General features: G+C 49.7%; 1 protein-coding gene across 2 annotated transcripts in view; it reads right to left on the bottom strand.

The window, feature by feature from the left end:
* The window catches only part of LOC139226613 (E3 ubiquitin-protein ligase TRIM65-like), a 64,006-nt gene extending 45,221 nt beyond the window's left edge, over positions 1-18,785 (bottom strand). For both annotated transcript variants that reach the window (XM_070857479.1, XM_070857481.1), the window contains exon 1: positions 18,323-18,785. In XM_070857479.1, coding sequence (XP_070713580.1) covers positions 18,323-18,739 — 417 coding nt within the window. In that variant the 5' untranslated portion in view covers positions 18,740-18,785. The remainder of the gene's footprint in view (positions 1-18,322) is intronic.
* Between the last annotated feature and the right edge of the window lie 2,718 nt (positions 18,786-21,503).

The raw sequence follows: 21,503 nt of genomic DNA, 5'->3' as shown, positions 1-21,503 counted from the left end.
CTCTCCACTTTCCTCTGCTCGGTTAAGATCCTCCTTAAGCTTTTGGTATGACTTCTAATATCTCCTTCATTGGCTCGGTGCCCACTTTTGTCCGATTACACCTTTGTGAAGAGCCTTGGGAAGTTTTACTTGGGTTGAGTGGTGGAGGCAGGGAGGATTCCTCCGGAGTGGTGTAGGACTGAAGTGGCTCCAGTATCAGTGAGGCTGCTGCCACTCGGGGTCCTGTTTCCAGTTGCCATTCTCTTGCAGTGTCAAGGGGGAGCTGGGTCCAGGTCTGACATTCCCCCAGGCGCATTGGAGGGAAAGTCTTAACGACATAGGCGCACTGTCACTAGGAGGTTCTGAGGCATTTGTGACCACTCTTTGCAGCCCAGCGGTGCAGGGTACAGGCTCCAGGCTCAGAAGTGCGACAGGTTTGTATCATTGCAAACCAAATTGCCCGTGAAGTCTTGGAAGCCCTGTGAAAATGTCATGTTTGGGCTGACCCTCAAAGCATCTAGCCCTGCAATGGCAGAGGAGGGGTGAGAGTAGCTGCCCTCGACATCAAGATGGCATTTACTGAGTACGGCACCAAAGAGCCCTAGCAAAACTAAGGTCAATGGGGGTCAAGAGAAGACTGGTGGCTGGAGTTGTAACAGACACAACGGAAGCTGGTTGTGGTTGTTGGAGGTCAATCACCACAGCCCCAGGACATTGCAGCCGGAGTTCTTCATGGAGTTCTTCAGCCGAGCCATAATCAGCTGATTCATCAATCATCTGCCTTCAATCATAAGATCAGATATACAGCTTTTACGATTCTAGTGTTCAACTCCATTCATGACTCTTCCAATCAAGAAGCAGCCCATGCCATCCGACAGCAGGACTGAATAATATCCAGGCTTGGCTGACAACTGACAGGTAACATTCACACCACACAAGTTCAGGCAATGACCAGCTCCAACATGAGGTCCAACCACCACACCATAACCTTCAACAACACACATGGCTGAGTGCCCAACCCTCAATATCTTGGGCATCACCATATAGAAAGTATAGAGGAGATCTATAAAAGGAAATAAGAGGGGCAAAGAGAGAGTATGAGAATAAATTAGCAGGCAACAAAAAAGTATTTTATAAACACATAAATGGCAAAAGGCTGATCAAAGGAAGGGTGGGGCCAATTAGGGACCAAAACGGAGATCTTTTTGTGGCGGCAGAGAGCATGGCTGATGTACGAAATGAATACTTTGCAAGTGCCTTCACTAGGGAAGAGGATGCTGCCAATGTAGCAGTAAAGGAGGAAGCAGTAGTGATAGTGGATAGGATAAAAATAGATAAAGAGGAGGCACTTAAAAGGTTGGCAGTCTCCAAGTAGAAAAGTAATCTGGTCTGGATGGGATACATGCTCGGTTACAGAGGGAAGTAAGGGTGGAAATTGCAGAGCCTCTGACCACAATCTACCAATCCGCCTTGGATATGGGGGTGGTACCAGAGGGCTGCAAATGTTACACCCCTGTTCAAAAATGGGGAGAGGGGTAAACCCAGCAACTGTAGGCCAGTCAGTCCGTCAGTGGTGAGGAAACTTTTAGAGACAATAACGCGGGACAAATTACATAATAGACATTTTGAAACGTATGGGCGAATACATAGAAAATAGGTGCAGGAGCAGGCCATTCGGCCCTTTGAGCCTGCACCACCATTCAATAGGATCATGGCTGATCATTCCCTCAGTACCCCTTTCCTGCTTTCTCTCCATACCCCTTGATCCCTTTAGCCATAAGGGCCATATCTAACTCCCTCTCGAATATATCCAATGAACTGGCATCAACAACTCTCTGCGGTAGGGAATTCCACAGGTTAACAACTCTCTGAGTGAAGAAGTTTCTCCTCATCTCAGTCCTAAATGGCCTATCCCTTATCCTAAGACTCTGTCCCCTGGTTCTGGACTTCCCCAACATCGGGAACATTCTTCCTGCATCTAAACTGTCGAGTCCCGTCAGAATCTTGCAAGTTTCTATGAGACCCCCTCTCATTCGTCTAAACTCCAGTGTATAAAGGCCCAGTTGATCCAGTCTCTCCTCATATGTCAGTCCTGCCATCCCGGGAATCAATCTGGTGAACCTTCGCTGCACTCCCTCAATAGCAAGAACGTCCTTCCTCAGATTAGGAGACCAAAACTGAACACAATATTCGAGGTGAGGCCTCACCAAGGCCCTGTACAACTGCAGTCAGACCTCCCTGCTCCTATACTCAAATCCCCTCGCTATGAAGGCCAACATACCATTTGCCTTCTTCACCGCCTGCTGTACCTGCATGCCAACTTTTAATGACAGATGAACCATGACACCCAGGTCTCATTGCAGCTCCCCTTTTCCAAATCTGCCGCCATTCAGATAATATTCTGCCTTTGTGTTTTTGCCCCCTAAGTGGATAACCTCACATTTATCCACATTATACTGCATCTGCCATGCATTTGCCCACTCACCTAACCTGTCCAAGTCACCCTGCAGCCTTTTAGCGTCCTCCTCACAGCTCACACCACCACCCAGTTTAGTGTCATCTGCAAACTTGGAGATATTACACTCAATTCCTTCATCTAAATCATTAATGTATATTGTAAAGAGCTGGGGTCCCAGAACTGAGCCCTGCGGCACTCCACTAGTCACTGCCTGCCATTCTGAAAAGGACCCGTTTATCCCGACTCTCTGCTTCCTGTCTGCCAACCAGTTCTCTATCCACGTCAGTACATTACCCCCAATACCATGTGCTTTGATTTTGCACACCAATCTCTTGTGTGGGACCTTGTCAAAAGCCTTTTGAAAGTCAGCACAGATTTGTTAAAGGCAAAGCGTGTTCCACTAACTTGATCGAGTTCTTTGATGAAGTAATGGAGAAGGTGGATGAGGGTAGCGCAGCTGATGTGTTTATGGACTTTCAAAAGGTGTTTGATAAACGACCACATAATAGACTTGTTAGCAAAATTAATGAGACAATGGCAGCATGGATACAAAATTAGCTAAGAAATAGAAAGCAGAGAGTTGTAGCTGGAGTATTGTGTTCAATTCTGGGCTCCACACTTTTGGAAGGATGTCAAGGCCTTGGAGAGGGTGCAGATGAGATTTACTAGAATGGTGCCAGGGATGAGGAACTTCAGTTTTGGAGAAGCTGGGGTTGTTCTCCTTGGAGCAGAGAAGGTTAAGAGGAGATTTGATAGAGATATTAAAAATCAGGAGTATATAGGGAGAAACTGTTTCCAGTGGCAAAAGGGTCAGTACCCAGAGGACACAGATTTAAGGTGATTGGCAAAAGAATGTGAAGAAACATTTTTTTTTTACACAGCGAGCTGATGTCATTTGGAATGCACTGCCTGAAAAATGTGATGGAAGCAAATTCAATAGCAACATTCAAAAGATAATTGAATAAATAAATGAAGGGAATAAATGTTCAGGGCTTTGGGGAAAGAGGAGGGAAGTGGGATTAATTGAATAGCTTTACCAAAGAGCTGGTACAGGCATGAATGGCCTCTGTCTGTGCTGTATCATTCCATGATGCTGATATCAATGCACCAACAAAGGCAGGGCAGGGCTCTCCAGGATGGAAATGTTGGCAGAGCTGGCGGGGGGCAGGGGGGTGGGGATAAACACCCTTGCAACACGATGCTATGCATTGGTGCAGTTGTGGCCACAGCATCACAGTATTTTCGCTCTTGGAATATGGCCGAGGCAAACAAGGCTGCACATATTGGGGTAGAAATTCTGGCCTCCCTGGGTCTGTACGGAGTGTGTACGGACCCGGGAAGGCATCGCAAAAAACAGTTTTCAGCGCACAATGTGCATGCGCTGAAAACCGGCTTTTCCGATCGGTCAAACTGGAGCTTGACAGACTCTCCGCATCTCAGCAGCCAGGACATTCACATGGGCAAGATTGCGGGATTTACCCATATCTTGCCCAGCGGATGTCCTGAAAACTCTTGCGCCTGATAAAAGCAGGCACGTAGCCTACTGTTACAGGCGTAAGAGATTTAAAATACACAAAAACATTATAAAATAAAATTTAAAAAACAAATGTTATTGTTAAAAACCCTCCCCACTACAGTAAGTTTATTTTAAACCATAATTTTAAAAGCTTTTTGTTTTTTTTAAAAATCGGAATATATATTTTTAATATAATACATAAATAACTAATATAAATTAATAAAAATATGTGGCGTATTTTTTCTATTTTTATTAATGTTTTGTGTGTTGGGGGGGGGTTTCTCATTCATAATAATGGGAACTCCAACTTACGGAGTTCCCATTATTATGAATGAGAACAAACTTTACCCTTGATGATTGCCCGGAGCCATGTGACTACAGCTCCAGGCCTGCGCATGTCCTGACGCGCACGCGCTGCGATGCGCAGTCAGTAGTTGGCCTCAGGACCGGGAACTCGCGTGGGCGCAGCAGCTTCAGGTAAATGCGCTTCTTTTTAACATTTTTCCCTCGATCGCCCGCGGGAAGCAGCCAACCGGGATTTCTGGGCCATTAACTTCCATAGAGGTCATCAAAAGTCCAAGCGCATTGCGTTGGGCTGGAGTTCAGTGTCAGCCAGACTGGGTAGTGGGTATAAGGCTCCTATCCCTGAAGGGCATTAGAAAATCAGTTGGGCAAGGTCGTTCTTTTTGGTACAGCCCACAAATTACTGGATCGATTGAATTCAATTTCATGGTGGATTTAAACTCACCATTACCAGTACCAATAACCACTTCTCTGTGAAGGGAGCAAGCCTTTGGTTGAGTGGCAGCATTCTTGCCTCGGAATCATAAAGTGCAGGGTTCAATTCTGGCTGCAGGCAGTTCTGGTGAGTGGAGACTGGAGTTCCGGCTCTGAATTGTGGGTTGACACCCAGCGGAATACTCGCATCTGATGGGTCTGGGAGGGCCCCCCTCTCAGAACTAGGGGGCACAATCTTAGAATAAGGGGCCGCCCATTTAAAACAGAGATAAGGAGAAATTTCTTCTCTCAGATGGTTGTAAATCTGTGGAATTCGCTGCCTCAGAGAGCTGTGGAAGCTGGGTCATTGAATAAATTTAAGACAGAAATAATAAGGAAATAGGAACAGGAGTAGGCCATACGGTCCCTCGAGCCTGCTCCACCATTCAATAAGGTCATGGCTGATCTGATCATGGACTCAGCTCCACTTCCCTGCTCGCTCTCCATAACTCTTTATCGTTGAAGAAACTGTCTATTTCTTTCTTAAATTTATTCAATATCCCAGCTTCCACAGCTCTCTGAGGCAGCAAATTCCAGAGATTTACAACCCTCTAAGAGAAGAAATTTCTCATCTGTTTTAAATGGGTGGCCCCTTATTCTAAGATCATGCCCTCTAGTTCTAGTCTCCCCCATTAGTGGAAGCATCCTCTCTGCATCCACCTTGTCAAGCCCCCTCATAATCTTATAAGTTTCAATAAGATCACCTCTCATTCTTCTGAATTCCAATGAGTAGAGACCCAACCTACTCAACCTTTCCTCATAAGTCAACCCCCTAATCCCCAGAATCAACCTCGTGAACCTTCTCTGAACTGCCTCCAAAGCAAGTATATCCTTTCGTAACTATGGATACCAAAACTGCATGCAGTATTCCAGGTGTGGCTTCACCAATACCTTATATAGCTGTAGCAAGATTTCCCTGCTTTTATACTCCATCTCCTTTACACTAAAGGCCAAGATTCCATTGGCCTTCCTGATCACTTGCTGTACCTGCATACTATCCTTTTGTGTTTCATGCACAAGTACCCCCAGGTCCCGCTGCACTGTGGCACTTTGCAATCTTTCTCCATTTAAATAATAACTTGCTCTTTGATTTTTTTTCTGCCAAAGTGCATGACCTCACACTTTCCGACAGTGATAGACAGTTTCTTAAACGATAAGGGGATAAGGGGTTATGAGCGGGTGGGGAAGTGGACCCGAGTCCATGGTCAGATCAGCCATGATCTGACTGAATGGCGGAGCAGGCTCGAGGAGCCGTATGGCCTACTCTTGCTCCTATTTCTTATGTTATTATATGGGTTCTGAGAACCCATTAAAGCCTCCTGCCGTATAGAACTAACCACCCTAGCGGCTGGTATAAAGATGGTTATGACCATGGAAGGAGCGTACATTATATTGCACCTTTCATGATCTCAGGATGTCTCAAAGCGCTTCACAGACAACGTACATTTGAAGTGTGGTCACTGTTGTAAAGTAGGAAAGGTGCCAGCCAATTTGCGCTCAGCAAGGTCCCACAAACACCAGTGAGATAACTACTAGATAATCTGTTTTGGTGCTGTTGAGGTATAAATAATGGCCAGGCCACTGGGGGAAAACTCCCCTGCTCTTCTTCGAAATAGTGCTGTGGGATCTTTTACCCGAGAGCACTCCCTCAGTACTGGCACTGCAGTGTCAGCCTAAAAGAAAAGACTTGCATTCACATAATGCCTTTCACTACCTCAGGAGGTCCCAAAACGCTTCACAATCAATGAATACTTTTGAAGTGTAGTTACTGTCGCGGTGTAGGAAATGTAACAGCCAACTTGTTCCCACAAACAGCAATGTGACAATGACCAGATAATTTGTTTTTCCTGTGATGTTTATTGAAGACACCAGGGATAACTACCCTGCTCTTCTTCGAAATAGTGCCAAGGGACCGTTTACATCCACCTGAAGGAGCAGGTGGAGCCTCAGTTTAACGTCTCATCTGAAAAACAACACATTCCGACAGTGCAGCACTCCCTCAGTAATGCACTGTAGTGTCAGCCTGGATTTTTGTGCTCAAGTCTCTGGAGTGGGGCCACAACCCTGAACCCACAATCCTTCTGCCTCAGCAGCGAGAGATCCACCATTGAGCTAATTTTTTGATGTTGCTGCATTTGCACATTAATTGTTTATTAAACTCAACTCTTTTAAAATTATACAACGCAACCACAAGGGGGCACAACCATTAGAACCTGCAATCTAACCAAAAACGTTTAAGAAACTCTAACAAATCAAATCAAAATTTGGTTGCCAGGGGTAATAATGCACTCCAGTGCCTCTGGTACCCATTGGTCGTGGAATGTCACAAGCGTACTGGTGGACACCGTGTGCTCCATCTTCAGGGACATCCGGGCGCAAATGTAGTCGCAAAAGAGAGGCAGGCTGTAATGTATGTACATAAGGTCTGCCCACCACCAGAGGTCCTAGGGTCATAGGTACACTCGTGCTGGGCCCGGTATATAACCTGAACTTCTCCTTTGCATCTTCATTTCTGGAAGCCATTAAAGACTGACCAGGTTACACCTAGTCACTGGCTCACAGTACGGAGTTCATTGTATCATTTCATACACAACAACTGGCGACGAGGAAAATACGAACCCACGCAAAAGTATGGCGAGCACAGCACGATCGAGTACTGTTGGAATTCTCGAGAGATTCAATAAGGGAGAGGATTGGGGAGATTTCACGGATTGTCTTGACCAGTACTTCGTGGCAAACGACCTAAACAAAGACGAGGATGCAGAGAAGTGCAGGGCAGTTCTTCTCACCGTCTGTGGCCCCACGACCTATGCACTCATCAAGAATCTGCTCTCACCCACTCTTCCTACAGAAAAGGATCACAAAGAACTGTGCGCTCTAGTTCGAGAACACCTTAAACCCACGGAAGGAATCCTCATAATCAGATATCGCTTCTATATGCACGTTTGTCCGGAAGGCCAGGACGTAGCGGCATTTGTTGCCGACCTGAGATGTCTTGCAGGGCCTGACAAATTTGGGCCTGCGTTGGAAGACATGCTGCGTGACTTTTTCGTGATCAGGGTCAACCACGAGGCGATCTTAAGTAAGCGGCTGGCTGTGGAGACGCCGGACCTCAGCAAGGTCATCACCATCGCCCAGGCTTGCATGTCCACACAGAAAACACGAAGCAGATATCGCGACAAAACAGAAACTCCACGGCAAGTAATGTGTACAAAATTGTATCGACGGCCGGCAGAGCTGCACATGGCAGGGCCTACTCAACTGCGTCTGCAAGACTGGGAGCCGCTCAAAGTTCGCCATCGAGGGCCTACTCAACTGCATCTGCAAGACTGGGAGCCGTTCAAAGTTCGCCACCGAGGGCCTACTCGACTGCGTATGCGAGAAAAGGAGCCGCTCAAAGCCCGCCATCGGGCGCAAATTGGAGCTCAATGTGTTGGCGTTGTGGGGGCAATCACCGACCCTATCAGTGCCACTTCAGGCAGGATGTATGCAGAGGGTGTGCGAAGATGGGGCATCTTCAGCAGACCTGTTCACAGCAGAGCAAGCGAGCTGCGACATACCACGTGGATGATGATCAATCCAGCATGGATCTGGCGATGCAGCCCGAGGCATTTGAGAGCTCCGAGGAGGAAGTGTATAGCGTACGTGCGTTCCTAACAAAAGGCCAACCGATAATAATGGAGGTAAAACTAAACAGCATGCCGGTATCCATGGAATTAGACACAGGTGCGAGTCAATCGATAATGAGCCAGAGGACTTTCGAAAAGCTGTGGGAGACCAAGGCAGAGAGACCCAAGCTGAGTCCGATAAATGCGAAGTTGCGTACTTACACCAAAGAGCTCATACCAGTGATCGGTAGTGCAGCAGTAAGAGTGTCGTACAAGGGAGCGGTTCATGATCTACCATTATGGATTATCCGGGGCAATGGCCCATCGTTATTCGGCAGAAGTTGGCTCGAGAAAATAAAATGGAAATGGTACGATATCAAAGCTTTGCCATCAGCGGATGATGATTTGTGTGCTCACGTGCTGAGCAAATTTCCCTCATTGTTTGAACCGGGAATTGGCAGCTTCAAGGGAGCCAAGGTGCAGATTCACCTAGGCTCAGACACAAGGCCCATCCATCACAAAGCCAGGGCGGTCCCGCACATGATGAGAGAAAAGGTCGAGCTCGAATTGGACAGGCTACAACGCGAGGGGGTCATCTCACCAGTCGAATTGTTCCGGTGTTAAAGAGCGATGACACGGTCAGGACTTGTGGAGACTACAAGCTCACGATCAACCAAGTTTTGAAACAATATCAGTACCCGCTAACGAAAGCTGATGACCTGTTTGCAACGCTAGCCGGGGGAAAATCGTTGACCAAATTGGACCTAATGTCGGCCTACCTGACACAGGAACTGGTTGAATCATCAAAGAAATTTACGTGCATCAACACACACAAAATACTGTTTATTTACAACAGGTGCCCTTTAGACATTCGTTCGACGGCAATCATATTTCAGAGAAACATGGAGAGCCTATTGAAATCCGTCCCCGCGATCGTGGTATTCCAAGACGACATCTTAGTCACAGGTCGTGACACCACCAAGCATCTGCACAATCTGGAAGAGGTTCTGCATCGCCTGGACAAAGTGGGACTCAGGCTAAAACATTCGAAGTGCGTTTTCATGGCACCAGAGGTCAAATTCCTTGGACAAAAGATTGCTGCAGACAGAATCAGGCCTACAGACGCGAAAACAGAGGCCATCAAAAATGCACCCAGGCCCCAGAATGTGACGGAGCTGCGTTGGTTCCTGGGTCTTCTCAACTACTTCAGTAACTTCTTACCCAAATTCAGCATAGTATTAGAGCCTTTGCACAAGCTGCTCAGGAAAGGAGACGACTGGATGTGAGGTGAACTTCAAGACAGAGCCTTTGAGAAGATACTGTATGACCCATGCAAGCTTTGACTTGTGATGTGTCGTCCTATGGGATCGGCTGCATACTCCAGCAAGTCAATGAGTCAGGCAAACTACAACCAGTTGCATACGCATCTCGAAGCCTGTCCAAGGCGGAAAAAAACCTATGGCATGGTAGAGAAAGAGGCTTTCGCATGTGTTTATGGGGTAAAATAAAATGCACCAGTACCTGTTTGGGCTTCACTTCAAGCTGGAAACCGATCACAAGCCGCTTATATCGTTGTTCTCGGAACATAAAAGGATCAATACCATCGCATTGTCCCGAATCCAGAGGTGGGCAGTGACATTATTTGCCTATGATTATGTCATTCGCCGTAGACCAGGCACCGACAATTGCGCTGATGCATTGAGCCGGTTACCGTTGCCCAAACCGGAGGTGGAAACGCCAATGCCCGCAGAGCTACTCCTGGTCATGGATAACTTTGTGAGTGAAGGGTCGCCTGTCACTGCTCAACAAGTTAAGACCTGGACCAACCAGGATCCAACCCTATCGGTTGTAAAACGTTGTGTTCTTAATGGGGACTGGTCGATCATCCCTAAGGAAATGGATGAGGAAACCAAACCATACAGCCGTTGCAAAGATGAGCTTTCCATCCAATCCGACTGTTTACTGTGGGTAATCGTGTTGTAATGCCCAAAAAAGGCAGGACAAGATTTATATGGGAGTTACATAGTACGCATTCCGGTATTGTCATGATGAAGGCCATCGCCAGGTCCCATGTTTGATGGCTTGGCATTGACTCAGACTTAGAGTCATGCGTGCATCAGTGCAGCACTTGCATGCAGTTAAGCAATGCCCCAAAGGAAGCTCCGCTCAGTCTGTGGTCATGGCCATCCAAACCATGGTCTAAGATCCACATCGACTTTGCGGGGCCCTTCCTCGGTAAAAGGGTTTTTGTGGTGGTGGATGCATACTCCAAATGGATAGAATGTGTGATCATGTCATCCAGCACTTCCACTGCCACCATTGAGAACCTGAGAGTCATGTTTGCCATACATGGTCTGCCAGATATCGTTGTCAGCGACAACGGACCGTGTTTCACGAGCCTGGAATTCATGAAACGCAACGGCATAAAACACGTGAGGTCAGCCCCGTTCAAACCTGCGCCCAATGGTCAAGCGGAGCAGGTAGTTCAAGCCATCAAGCAGAGCCTGAAACGTGTAACTCACGGTTCCTTGCAGACATGCCTGTCACGCATACTGCTCAGTTACAGGAATAGGCCACACACGCTCACCAGGGTCCCACCTGCGGAACTATTGATGAAGAGAGGCCTCAGAACCAGGCTCTCTCTAGTCCACCCTGACCTTAACGATCATGTTGAAACCCGACATCAACGCCAGCAGTGGTATCACGACCGTACTGCAGTGTCACGCGACATATCTGTAAATGACCCAGTGTATGTACTTAATCATGGTCAAGGGCCCAAGTGGCTCCCGGGCAATGTTACGGATAAGGAGGGTAACCGGGTGTATATAGTTAAGCGCAAGAATGGGCAGATGTGCAGGAAACACATTGATCAAATCAAGCTAAGACACACTGACGAACCGGAACACTTGGAAGAAGACACCGCGAGCTTAGACGACCAACCAACTCACGTCCAGCCATCAGAAGAACCCATTGTGGTCAACGCCCAGCCCCAAGTCGTGAGAGACGCAGAAAGCACTGGGATTGTACTGAGATGGTCAACCAGGGAGCGAAGGGCTCCAGATCGTCTGAATTTGTAATATGGACTTGTGCCAAGAACTGGGGGGGGAATGATGTAATGTATGTACATAAGGTCTGCCCACAACCAGGGGGCACTACCGTCGGAGGTCCTAGGGCCATAGGTACACTCGTGCTGGGCTCAGTACATAACCTGAACTTCACCTTTGTATCTTCACTTCTGGAAGCCATTAAAGACTGACCAGGTTACACCTAGTCACTGGCTCACAGTACGGAGTTCATTGTATCATTTCATACACCACACAGGCAGTCGGGCTGAACGACTCCCTCGACCACCCGCTGCCTGGACCGGTTAATGGACACCTTGACCAGGCCCAGGAGCAGTCCTACGAGGAGGCCTTCCGATTTGCCCGCTCCCCTCCGCACAGGGTGCCCAAAGATCAGGAGCATGGGACCGAAGTGCAACCAAAGATCGAGGAGCAGCCCCTTCAAATAATGGAATTGGGGCTGCAACCTCGCACACACCATAAAAAGGTGGAACATGGACTCCTCCAGACCGCAGAAAAATGCAGGCAGCCTGGGAGTCCGTGAACTGATTTAAAAACTTATTGCACAGGACTGCCCCGTGCAACACCCTCCTAGCCAAGTCCCCAATAAACAAAGGGAGGATTCCCGTGGAGAGAGCACTCCATTGGGGATCCCCGCCTCCAGGACGGCAAGATGGTGTGCCATGGCGTGTCCGGACGGCAGACAAGGATGGCAAAATGCAGGATGTGCAAGAGCAGCCCGTACAGTAATCCCCTCCGCGCAGAATGGAAAGGCACGGAAGGGAATTCCCAGAGGCAGCTCAAGTTGTGAGGCACCGGCTCCCAAGGGAGTTTTCGGGGCTTAGCGCTGATGAGGAACTACCGGTGAGCCAAGGCTAACACTGTTGATCAACCTGCTAATCCTCCACAAAATGCTGCAAATCCATTGGCAGGATAGGCGCACCAACGTCAGTGTTCTGTCTCAGGCCAAAATCCCCGGCATCAAGGCATTGACTACGCTCGATCAGCTCCGATGGGCGGGCCATGTAGTCCACATGCCCGATACTAGGCTGAACTCTAGAACATAGTCGACGTATCTACTGAGGCCTACGAAAGCATGGGCCTTACGCTAAACATCCATTTAAGTTTATCTCGGGGTTAAGTCATGGCAGGACAGCTCGGACACGTGTTATGCTCCTCCTTTACTATGTGGGAAGTCAGGGACGCTTCCGGTTTCCCTGACGACTACGTGTGCGGGAAGTGTATCCGGCTGCAGCTCCTGATGGACCGCATTGCGGCACTGGAGCTGCGGGTGGATTCAGTCTGGAGCATGCACTCTGGAGCATGCTGAGAATGATGTGAATAGCCCGTTTCGTGAGTTTGTCTTACCGCAGGAAACGGTTACTCAGGCAGATAGGGAATGGATGACCAACAGGAAGAGCAGTGGAAGGAAAGTAGTGCAGGGGTCCCTTGCGGTCATCCCCCTGCAAAACAGATACAACGCTTTGGTACTGTTGAGGGGGATGACTCACCAGGGGAGGGCAGCAGCAGCCAAGTTCATGCACCGTGAATGGCTTTGCTGCACAGGAGGGCAGGAAAAAGAGTGGGAGAGCTAGAGTGATAGGGGATTCAATTGTAAGGGGAATAGATAAGACGTTTCTGCAGCCGCAACCGAGACGCCAGGATGGTGTGTTGCCTCCCTGGTCAAAGGTCAAGGATGTCTTGGAGCGGGTGCAGGGCATTCTGAAAAGGGAGGGCGAACAGCCAGTTGTCGTGGTGCATATAGGTACCAATGATATAGGTTAAAAAAAAAGGGATGAGGTCCTATAAGGTGAATTTAGGGAGCTAGGAGCTAAATTAAAAAGTAGGACCTCAAAAGTAGTAATCTCAGGATTGCTACCAGTGCTACGTGCTAGTCAGAGTAGGAAACACAGGATAGCTCAGATGAATACGTGGCTTGAGGAGTGGTGCAGCAGGGAGGGGTTCAAATTCCTGGGACATTGGAATCGGTTCTGGAGGAGGTGGGACCAGTACAAACCGGACGGTCTGTACCTGGGCAGGACCGGAACCAATGTCCTAGGGGGAGTGTTTGCTAGTGCTGTTGGGGAGGAGTTAAACTAATATGGCAGGGGGATGGGAACCTATGCAGGGAGACATAGGAAAGTAGAATGGAGGCAGAAGCAAAAGATAGAAAGAGGAAAAGTAAAATGGAGGGCAGAGAAACCCAAGGCAAAAAGCAAAAAGGGCCACATTACACCAAAATTTTAAAGGGGCAAAGTGTGTTAAAAAGACAAGCCTGAAGGCTCTGTGCCCCAATGCAAGGAGTATTCGGAATAAGGTGGTCGAATTAACTGCGCAGATAGCAGTTAACGGGTACGATGTAATTGGCATCACAGAGACATGGCTCCATGATGACCAAGGCTGGGAACTCAACATCCAGGGGTATTCAACATTTCGGAAGGATGGACAGAAAGGAAAAGGAGGCGGGGTGGCATTGCTGGTTAAAGAGGAAATTAATGCAAAAGTAAGAAAGGACTTTAGCTTGGATGATGTGGAATTGGTATGGGTGGAGCTGCGGAATACTAAGGGGCAGAAAACACTAGTGGGAGTTGTGTACAGACCACCAAACAGTAGTAGTAAGGTTGGGGACAGCATAAAAAAAGAAATAAGGGATACATGCAATAAAGGTACAGCAGTTATCATGGGTGACTTTAATCTACATATTGATTGGACTAACCAAACTGGAAGCAATGCGGTGGAGGAGGATTTCCTGGAGTGTTTTAGGGATGGTTTTCTAGACCAATGTCGAGGAACCAACCAGGGAGCTGGCCATCTTAGACTGGGTGATGTGTAATGACAAAGGACTAATTAGCAATCTTGTTGTGCGAGACCCCTTGATAGAATTCTTTATTAAGATGGAGAGTGACACAGTTAATTCAGAAACTAGGGTCCTGAACTTAAGGAAAGATAACTTTGATGGTTTGAGGTGTGAATTGGCTAGAGTAGACTGGCAAATGATACTTAAAGGATTGACGGTGGATAGGTAATGGCAAACATTTAAAGATCACATGGATGAACTTCAGCAATTGTACATCCCTGTCTGGAGTAAAAATAAAACGGGGAAGGTGGCTCAACCGTGGCTAACAAGGGAAATTAAGGATAGTGTTAAATCCAAGAAAAAGGCATATAAATTGGCCAGAAAAAGCAGCAAGCCTGAGGACTGGGAGAAATTTAGAATTCAGCAGAGGAGGACAAAGGGTTTAATTAAGAGGAGGAAAATAGAGTATGAGAAGAAGCTTGCCGGGAACATAAAAACTGACTGCAAAAGCTTCTATAGATATGTGAAGAGAAAAAGATTAATGAAGACAAACGTAGGTCCCTTGCAGTCGGATTCAGGCCAATTTATAATGGGGAACAAAGAAATGGCAGACCAATTGAACAAATATTTTGGTTCTGTCTTCACGAAGGAAGACACAAATAACCTTCTGAAAGTACTAGGGGACCGAGGGTCTAGTGAGAAGGAGGAACTGAAGGATATCCTTATTAGGCGGGAAATTGATGGGACTGAAGGCCGATAAATCCCCGGGGCCTGATAGTCTGCATCCCAGAGTACTTAAGGAAGTGGCCCTAGAAATAGTGGATGCATTGGTGATCATTTTCTAACAGTCTATCGACTCGGGATTAGTTCCTATGGACTGGAGGGTAGCTAATGTGACACAGGTTTTTAAAAAGGAAGGGAGAGAGAAAGTGGGTAATTATAGACCGGTTAGCCTGACATCAGTGGTGGGGAAAATGTTGGAATCAATTATTAAGGATGAAATAGCAGAGCATTTGGAAAGCAGTGACAGGATCGGTCCAAGTCAGCATGGATTTATGAAGGGGAAATCATGCTTGACAAATCTTCTGGAATTTTTTGAGGATGTAACTAGTAGAGTGGACAAGGGAGAACCAGTGAATGTGGTGTATTTGGACTTTCAAAAGGCTTTTGACAAGGTCCCACACAAGAGATTGGTGCGCAAAATCAAAGCACATGGTATTGGGGGTAATGTACTGGCGTGGATAGAGAACTGGTTGGCAGACAGGAAGCAGAGTCAGGATAAACGGGTCCTTTTCAGAATAGCAGGCAGTGACTAGTGGAGTGCCACAGGGCTCAGTGCTGGGACCCCAGCTCTTCACAATATACATCAATGATTTGGATGAAGGAATTGAGTGTAATAGCTCCAAGTTTGCAGATGACACGAAACTGGGTGGCTGTGTGAGCTGTGAGGGGGATGCTGAGAGGCTGCAGGGTGACTTAAGACAGGTTAGGTGAGTGGGCAAATGCATGGCAGATGCAGTATAATGTGGATAAATGTGAGGTTATCCACTTTGGGGGCAAAAACGTGAAGACAGAATATTATCTGAATGGTGGCAGATTAGGAAAAGGGGAGGTGCAACGAGACCTGGGTGTCATGGTTCATCGGTCATTGAAAGTTGGCATACAGGTGCAGCAGGCAGTAAAGAAGGCAAATGGTATGCTGGCCTTCATAGATGGGGGTTTTAAGTATAGGAGCAGGGAGGTCTTACTGCAGTTGTACAGGGCCTTTGTGAGGCCTCACCTGGAATATTGTGTTCAATTTTGGTCTCCTAATCTGAGGAAGGACGTTCTTGCTATTGAGGGAGTGCAGCGAAGGTTCACCAGGCTGATTCCCGGGATGGCCGGACTGACATATGCGGAGAGACTGGATCAACTGAGCCTTTATACATTGGAGTTTAGAAGTATGAGAGGGGATCTCATAGAAACATACAAGATTCTGACGGGACGGGACAGGTTCGATGCGGGTAGATTGTTCCCGATGTTGTGGAAATCCAGAACCAGGGGACACAGTCTTAGGATAAGGGGTAGGCCATTTAGGACTGAGATGAGGAGAAACTTCTTCACTCAGAGAGTTGTTAACCTGTGGAATTCCCTGCTGTAGAGAGTTGTTGATGCCAGTTCATTGGATATATTCAAGAGAGAGTTAGATATGGCCCTTGCGACTAAAGGGATCAAGGGGTATGGAGAGAAAGCAGGAAAGGGGTACTGAGGGAATGATCAGCCATGATCTTATCGAATGATGGTGCAGGTTCGACGAGCCGAATGGCCTACTCCTGCACCTATTTTCTATGTTTCTATGTAAGACAAAGGTCCTCCACCAGCCTGTCCTCACTGCACAGCACTGCCCCCCAGTCATCAAGATCCACGGCACAGCCCTGGACACCGTGGACCATTTCACATATCTCAGGAGCCTCCTATCAACAAGATCAGGCATCGATGAAAAGATCCAACACCGCCTCCAGGGCGCCAGTGCAGCCTTCGGCTGCCTGAGGAAAAGAGTGTTTGAAGACCATGCCCTCAAAACTGCCACCAATCTCATGGTCTACAGGACTGTAGTAATACCTGCCCTCCTGTATGGCTGAGAGATATGGACCATGTACAGTAGACAGCTCAAGTCGCTGGAGAAATATCACCAACGATGTCTCCGCAAGATCCTACAAATCCCCTAGGAGGATAGGCGCACCAACATCAGCGTCCTCTTTCAGGTTAACATCTCCAGCATTGAAGCACTGACCACACTCGATCAGCTCCGCTGGGCAGGCCACATAGTTCGCATGCCAGACAGGAGATTCCCAAAGCAAGTGCTCTCCTCGGAACTCCTTCACGGCAAACGAGCCAAAGGTGGGCAACGGAAACGCTACAAGGACACCCTCAAAGCCTCCCTGATAAAGTGCGACATCCCCACTGACACCTGGGAGTCCCTGGCCCAAGATCACCCTAAGTGGAGGAAGTGCATCTGAGAGGACGCTGAGCACCTCGAGTCTCAACGGCGAGAGAATGCAGAAATCAAGCACAGGCAGCGGAAAGAGCGTGTGGCAAACCAGTCCCACCCACCCCTCCCCTCAATGACTATCTGTCCCACCTGTGACAGAGTCTGTGGCTCTCGTATTGGACTGTTCAGCCACCAAAGAACTGACTTCAGGAGTGGAAGCAAATCTTCCTCGATTCCGAGGGACTACCTATGATGATGATGACTAGACTCCCGAAACTAGAGCTCTACTCAGAGCTCTGACACGGAAAGCAAGCCTCAGGAGGGCAGAGAAAATGCTTCAAGGACATCCTCAAAGCCTCCCTGAAAAAATGTAACATCCCCACCCGCTCTTGGAAATCCCTGGCCGAAGATCGCTCAAAGTGGAGGAGAAGCATCTGGGAAGGTGTCAAATACTTTGAGTCTCTTCGTCGTGAGCACGCAGAAGCCAAGCTTACACAGCAGAACCTAAGAAATAGGAACAGGAGTAGGTAATAAGGCCCCTTGAATCTGCTCCGCCATTTAATACGATCATGGCTGATCCGATCATGGACTCAGCTCCACTTCCCTGCCCGCTCCCCATAACCCCTTAATCCCTTATTAAGAAACTGTCGATCTCTGTCTTAAATGTGTTCAATGTTCCAGCTTGCACAGCTCTCTGAGGCAGTGAATTCCACAGATCCACAACCCTCAGAGAAGAAATTTCTCCTCATCTCAGTTTTAAATGGGCGGCCCCTTAATCTAAGATTATGCCCCCTAGTTCTAGTCTCCCCCATCAGTAGAAACATCCTCTCTGCATCAAGGAGCGTACAGCAACCCAAGTACCCCACCCACCTGACACTTCAACCACCACCTGCCCCTCCTGCGAGAGACTGTAGATCCCGCAAACCAGGGGGCACTTGTTTGAAAGTGTTTGGAGTGTACCCCCCTCCACCCCCTTTTAACCAGGGGCACTTGATTAATGTTGTCTACAAAATAGTTATTGATCCCGCATTGGTCTCAACACTGCCTAAGAGGGAGAAGCTAATCCTGGCAACATTCTCCAAGGGGAGAGAGAGTGTGAAGATACAGCAACCGCTGTGACAGGAAGCACACAGAGTGTGTTGGTCCACACTGACCTCCCGCTGGAGTCTCTCATCCTCCACGGTGACCAGGTCGTGGCCCTTGTGTTCCCTGGTCGCGCAGGCGGAGCAGATGCACTGGCGGTCCGTCCTGCAGTACAGGTCCAGGGGCTTGTTGCGGTGAGCCGGACAGCCCGACTGCTCGCCCTCGGGCCGCAGGGGCACGTAGCCCCGCAGTTTCAGGTCCTTCACCAAGTCATCCAGCACCAGGTTCTTGTAGAGGGGCTCGGGCCGCCGCAGGAAGACGGTGCGGCAGGCCGGGCAGTCGAAGGTTCCGGCCGGGCTCTGGCTGTCCAGGTGCCCCTTGAGACACCGCATGCAGAAGTTGTGGCCGCAGGGGGTGGTGACCGGCTCAGTGAAGCACTCCAAGCAGATGGCGCAGCTCAGCTTGTCCTCCAGGTCCTGGCCAGCCATGGTGCCTTCAGTCAACCCAGCCCAGTCAAAGCGAAAGTAAACGTCGGACTTGTTGCCCGCAATGCAATACTGACTCCTCCTCCCTGCGGCTGGGGTCACTGTGTGACGCTCCTGCTTCACTGCAGCTGTTTTTGGATGGAGCATTGAACTATTTCTTTTTTTCCAGGAGGTGATTACACCACAACCCAACTCCATCCCTCTTGCCTCGAACTGCTCAATCCCCATCCAAGGGAGTCAAGGGTTATGGGGAACGGGCAGGAGAGTTGAGTTGAGGCCAAGATCAGATCGGCCATGATCTTATTGAATGGCAGAGCAGGCTCGAGGGGCCAAAGGGCCGACTCCTGCTCCTAATTCTTATGTTCTATCACCGCTCCCACCCACTCCACATCACCGCTCAATCCCCGCTCCCCATCACCGCTCAATCTCAGCTCCCCATCACCACTCAATCCCCACTCCCCATCACCACTCAATCCCCACTTCCCCCCCCCACCATCACCGCTCAATCCCCGCTCCCCATCACCACTCAATCCCCGCTCGTTCCCCATCATCGCTCGCCCCCCCCCGCTCAATCCCCACTCCCCCCCCCCACCATCACCGCTCAATCCCCGCTCCCCATCACCGCTCAATCCCCACTTCCCCCCCCACCATCACCGCTCAATCCCCGCTCCCCATCACCACTCAATCCTCGCTCGTTCCCCATCATCGCTCGCCCCCCCCGCTCCCCATCACCGCTCAATCCCCACTCCCCTCCCCCCACCATCACCGCTCAATCCCCGCTCCCCATCACCGCTCAATCCCCACTTCCCCCCCCACCATCACCGCTCAATCCCCGCTCCCCATCACCACTCAATCCTCGCTCGTTCCCCATCATCGCTCGCCCCCCCCGCTCCCCATCACCGCTCAATCCCCACTCCCCTCCCCCCACCATCACCGCTCAATCCCCGCTCCCCATCACCGCTCAATCCCCACTCCCCCCCCCCACCATCACCGCTCAATCCCCGCTCCCCATCACCGCTCAATCCCCACTTCCCCCCCCACCATCACCGCTCAATCCCCGCTCCCCATCACCACTCAATCCTCGCTCGTTCCCCATCATCGCTCGCCCCCCCCGCTCCCCATCACCGCTCAATCCCCACTCCCCTCCCCCCACCATCACCGCTCAATCCCCGCTCCCCATCACCGCTCAATCTCTGCTCCCCATCACCACTAATCCCTACTCCCCCCACCACCGCTCAATCCCCGCTCCCCATCACCGCTCAATCCCCATTCCCCCCCCCCCCACCATCACCGCTCAATCCCCGCTCCTCATCACTGCTCAATCCCCATTCCCCCCCCCCCCACCATCACCGCTCAATCCCCGCTCCCCATCACCGCTCAATCCCCATTCCCCCCCCCCCCACCATCACCGCTCAATCCCCGCTCCTCATCACTGCTCAATCCCCACTCCCCCCCCTGCTCCCCATCACCGCTCAATCCCCACTCCCCCCCCTGCTCCCCATCACCGCTCAATCCCCACTCCCCCCCCTGCTCCCCATCACCGCTCAATCCCCACTCCCCCCCCCCTGCTCCCCATCACCGCTCAATCCCCACTCCCCCCCCCCTGCTCCCCATCACCGCTCAATCCCCACTCCCCCCCCTGCTCCCCATCACCGCTCAATCCCCACTCCCCCCCCCCTGCTCCCCATCACCGCTCAATCCCCACTCCCCCCCCCTGCTCCCCATCACCGCTCAATCCCCACTTCCCCCCCCTGCTCCCCATCACCGCTCAATCCCCACTCCCCCCCCCCTGCTCCCCATCACCGCTCAATCCCCACTCCCCCCCCCCTGCTCCCCATCACCGCTCAATCCCCACTCCCCCCCCCCGCTCCCCATCACCGCTCAATCCCCACTCCCCCCCCCCCTGCTCCCCATCACCGCTCAATCCCCACTCCCCCCCCCCTGCTCCCCATCACCGCTCAACCCCCACTCCCCCCCCCTGCTCCCCATCACCGCTCAATCCCCACTCCCCCCCCCCGCTCCCCATCACCGCTCAATCCCCACTCCCCCCCCCCTGCTCCCCATCACCGCTCAATCCCCACTCCCCATCAGCTGCCTAGGCCCTACGTTCTTGAATTTCCTCCCTAAACCTCTCTATCGCTCTTTCCTATTTAAAACCTCCCTCTTTTAACCAAGCTTTTGGTCATCTGCCCCAATATCTCCTTATGTGGCTTGGCGTCAAATGTTGTTTTATGATGCTCTTGTGGAGCGACTTGGGATGGCTTACTACATTAAGGCGCTATATAAATACAAGTTGTTATATGACTAGTCTGCGGGACAGCTCTCCCAATTTTGACACAAGTCCCCAGATAATAGTGTGTTGCAGTTTGGTACAACTATGCTACAGTTCCCAGTACATTATGCTATTGCTAATGGAATCTAAGTTTGCTATTACATTTGATTAGAGGTTTCGGCTATAAACTAGCAAAAGTGGAAGATGACCTAGTGAAAGCACCTGGTATAACGAAGTAAAAACGGTGACATTGTTTTCTTTGAGCCCTGGGCATGTTGGATACTGGGCAGATAAAGGCACTCTCCATTTCGTAGGGAGCTTGCCTATGGGTGTGGTCTGAGATGCGAAAAAAATCTTGAGTAAAATTCCAAAAAATATAACAGCAACATTAGGGCATGTTGCGTACCAGCCCAATTCACGTCAGTGAACTTTGCAATGCCATAAAATGTTTGCAAGCTAAGCGTAGACAGCAATTCTAAAGCATACAATGCAGAA

Source organism: Pristiophorus japonicus, chromosome 16 (genome assembly GCF_044704955.1).
Source record: "Pristiophorus japonicus isolate sPriJap1 chromosome 16, sPriJap1.hap1, whole genome shotgun sequence".
NCBI classification, from domain to species: domain Eukaryota; kingdom Metazoa; phylum Chordata; class Chondrichthyes; family Pristiophoridae; genus Pristiophorus; species Pristiophorus japonicus.
Note: the sequence above shows the minus strand (reverse complement) of the source record. Positions and strands in the feature narration are given on the sequence as shown.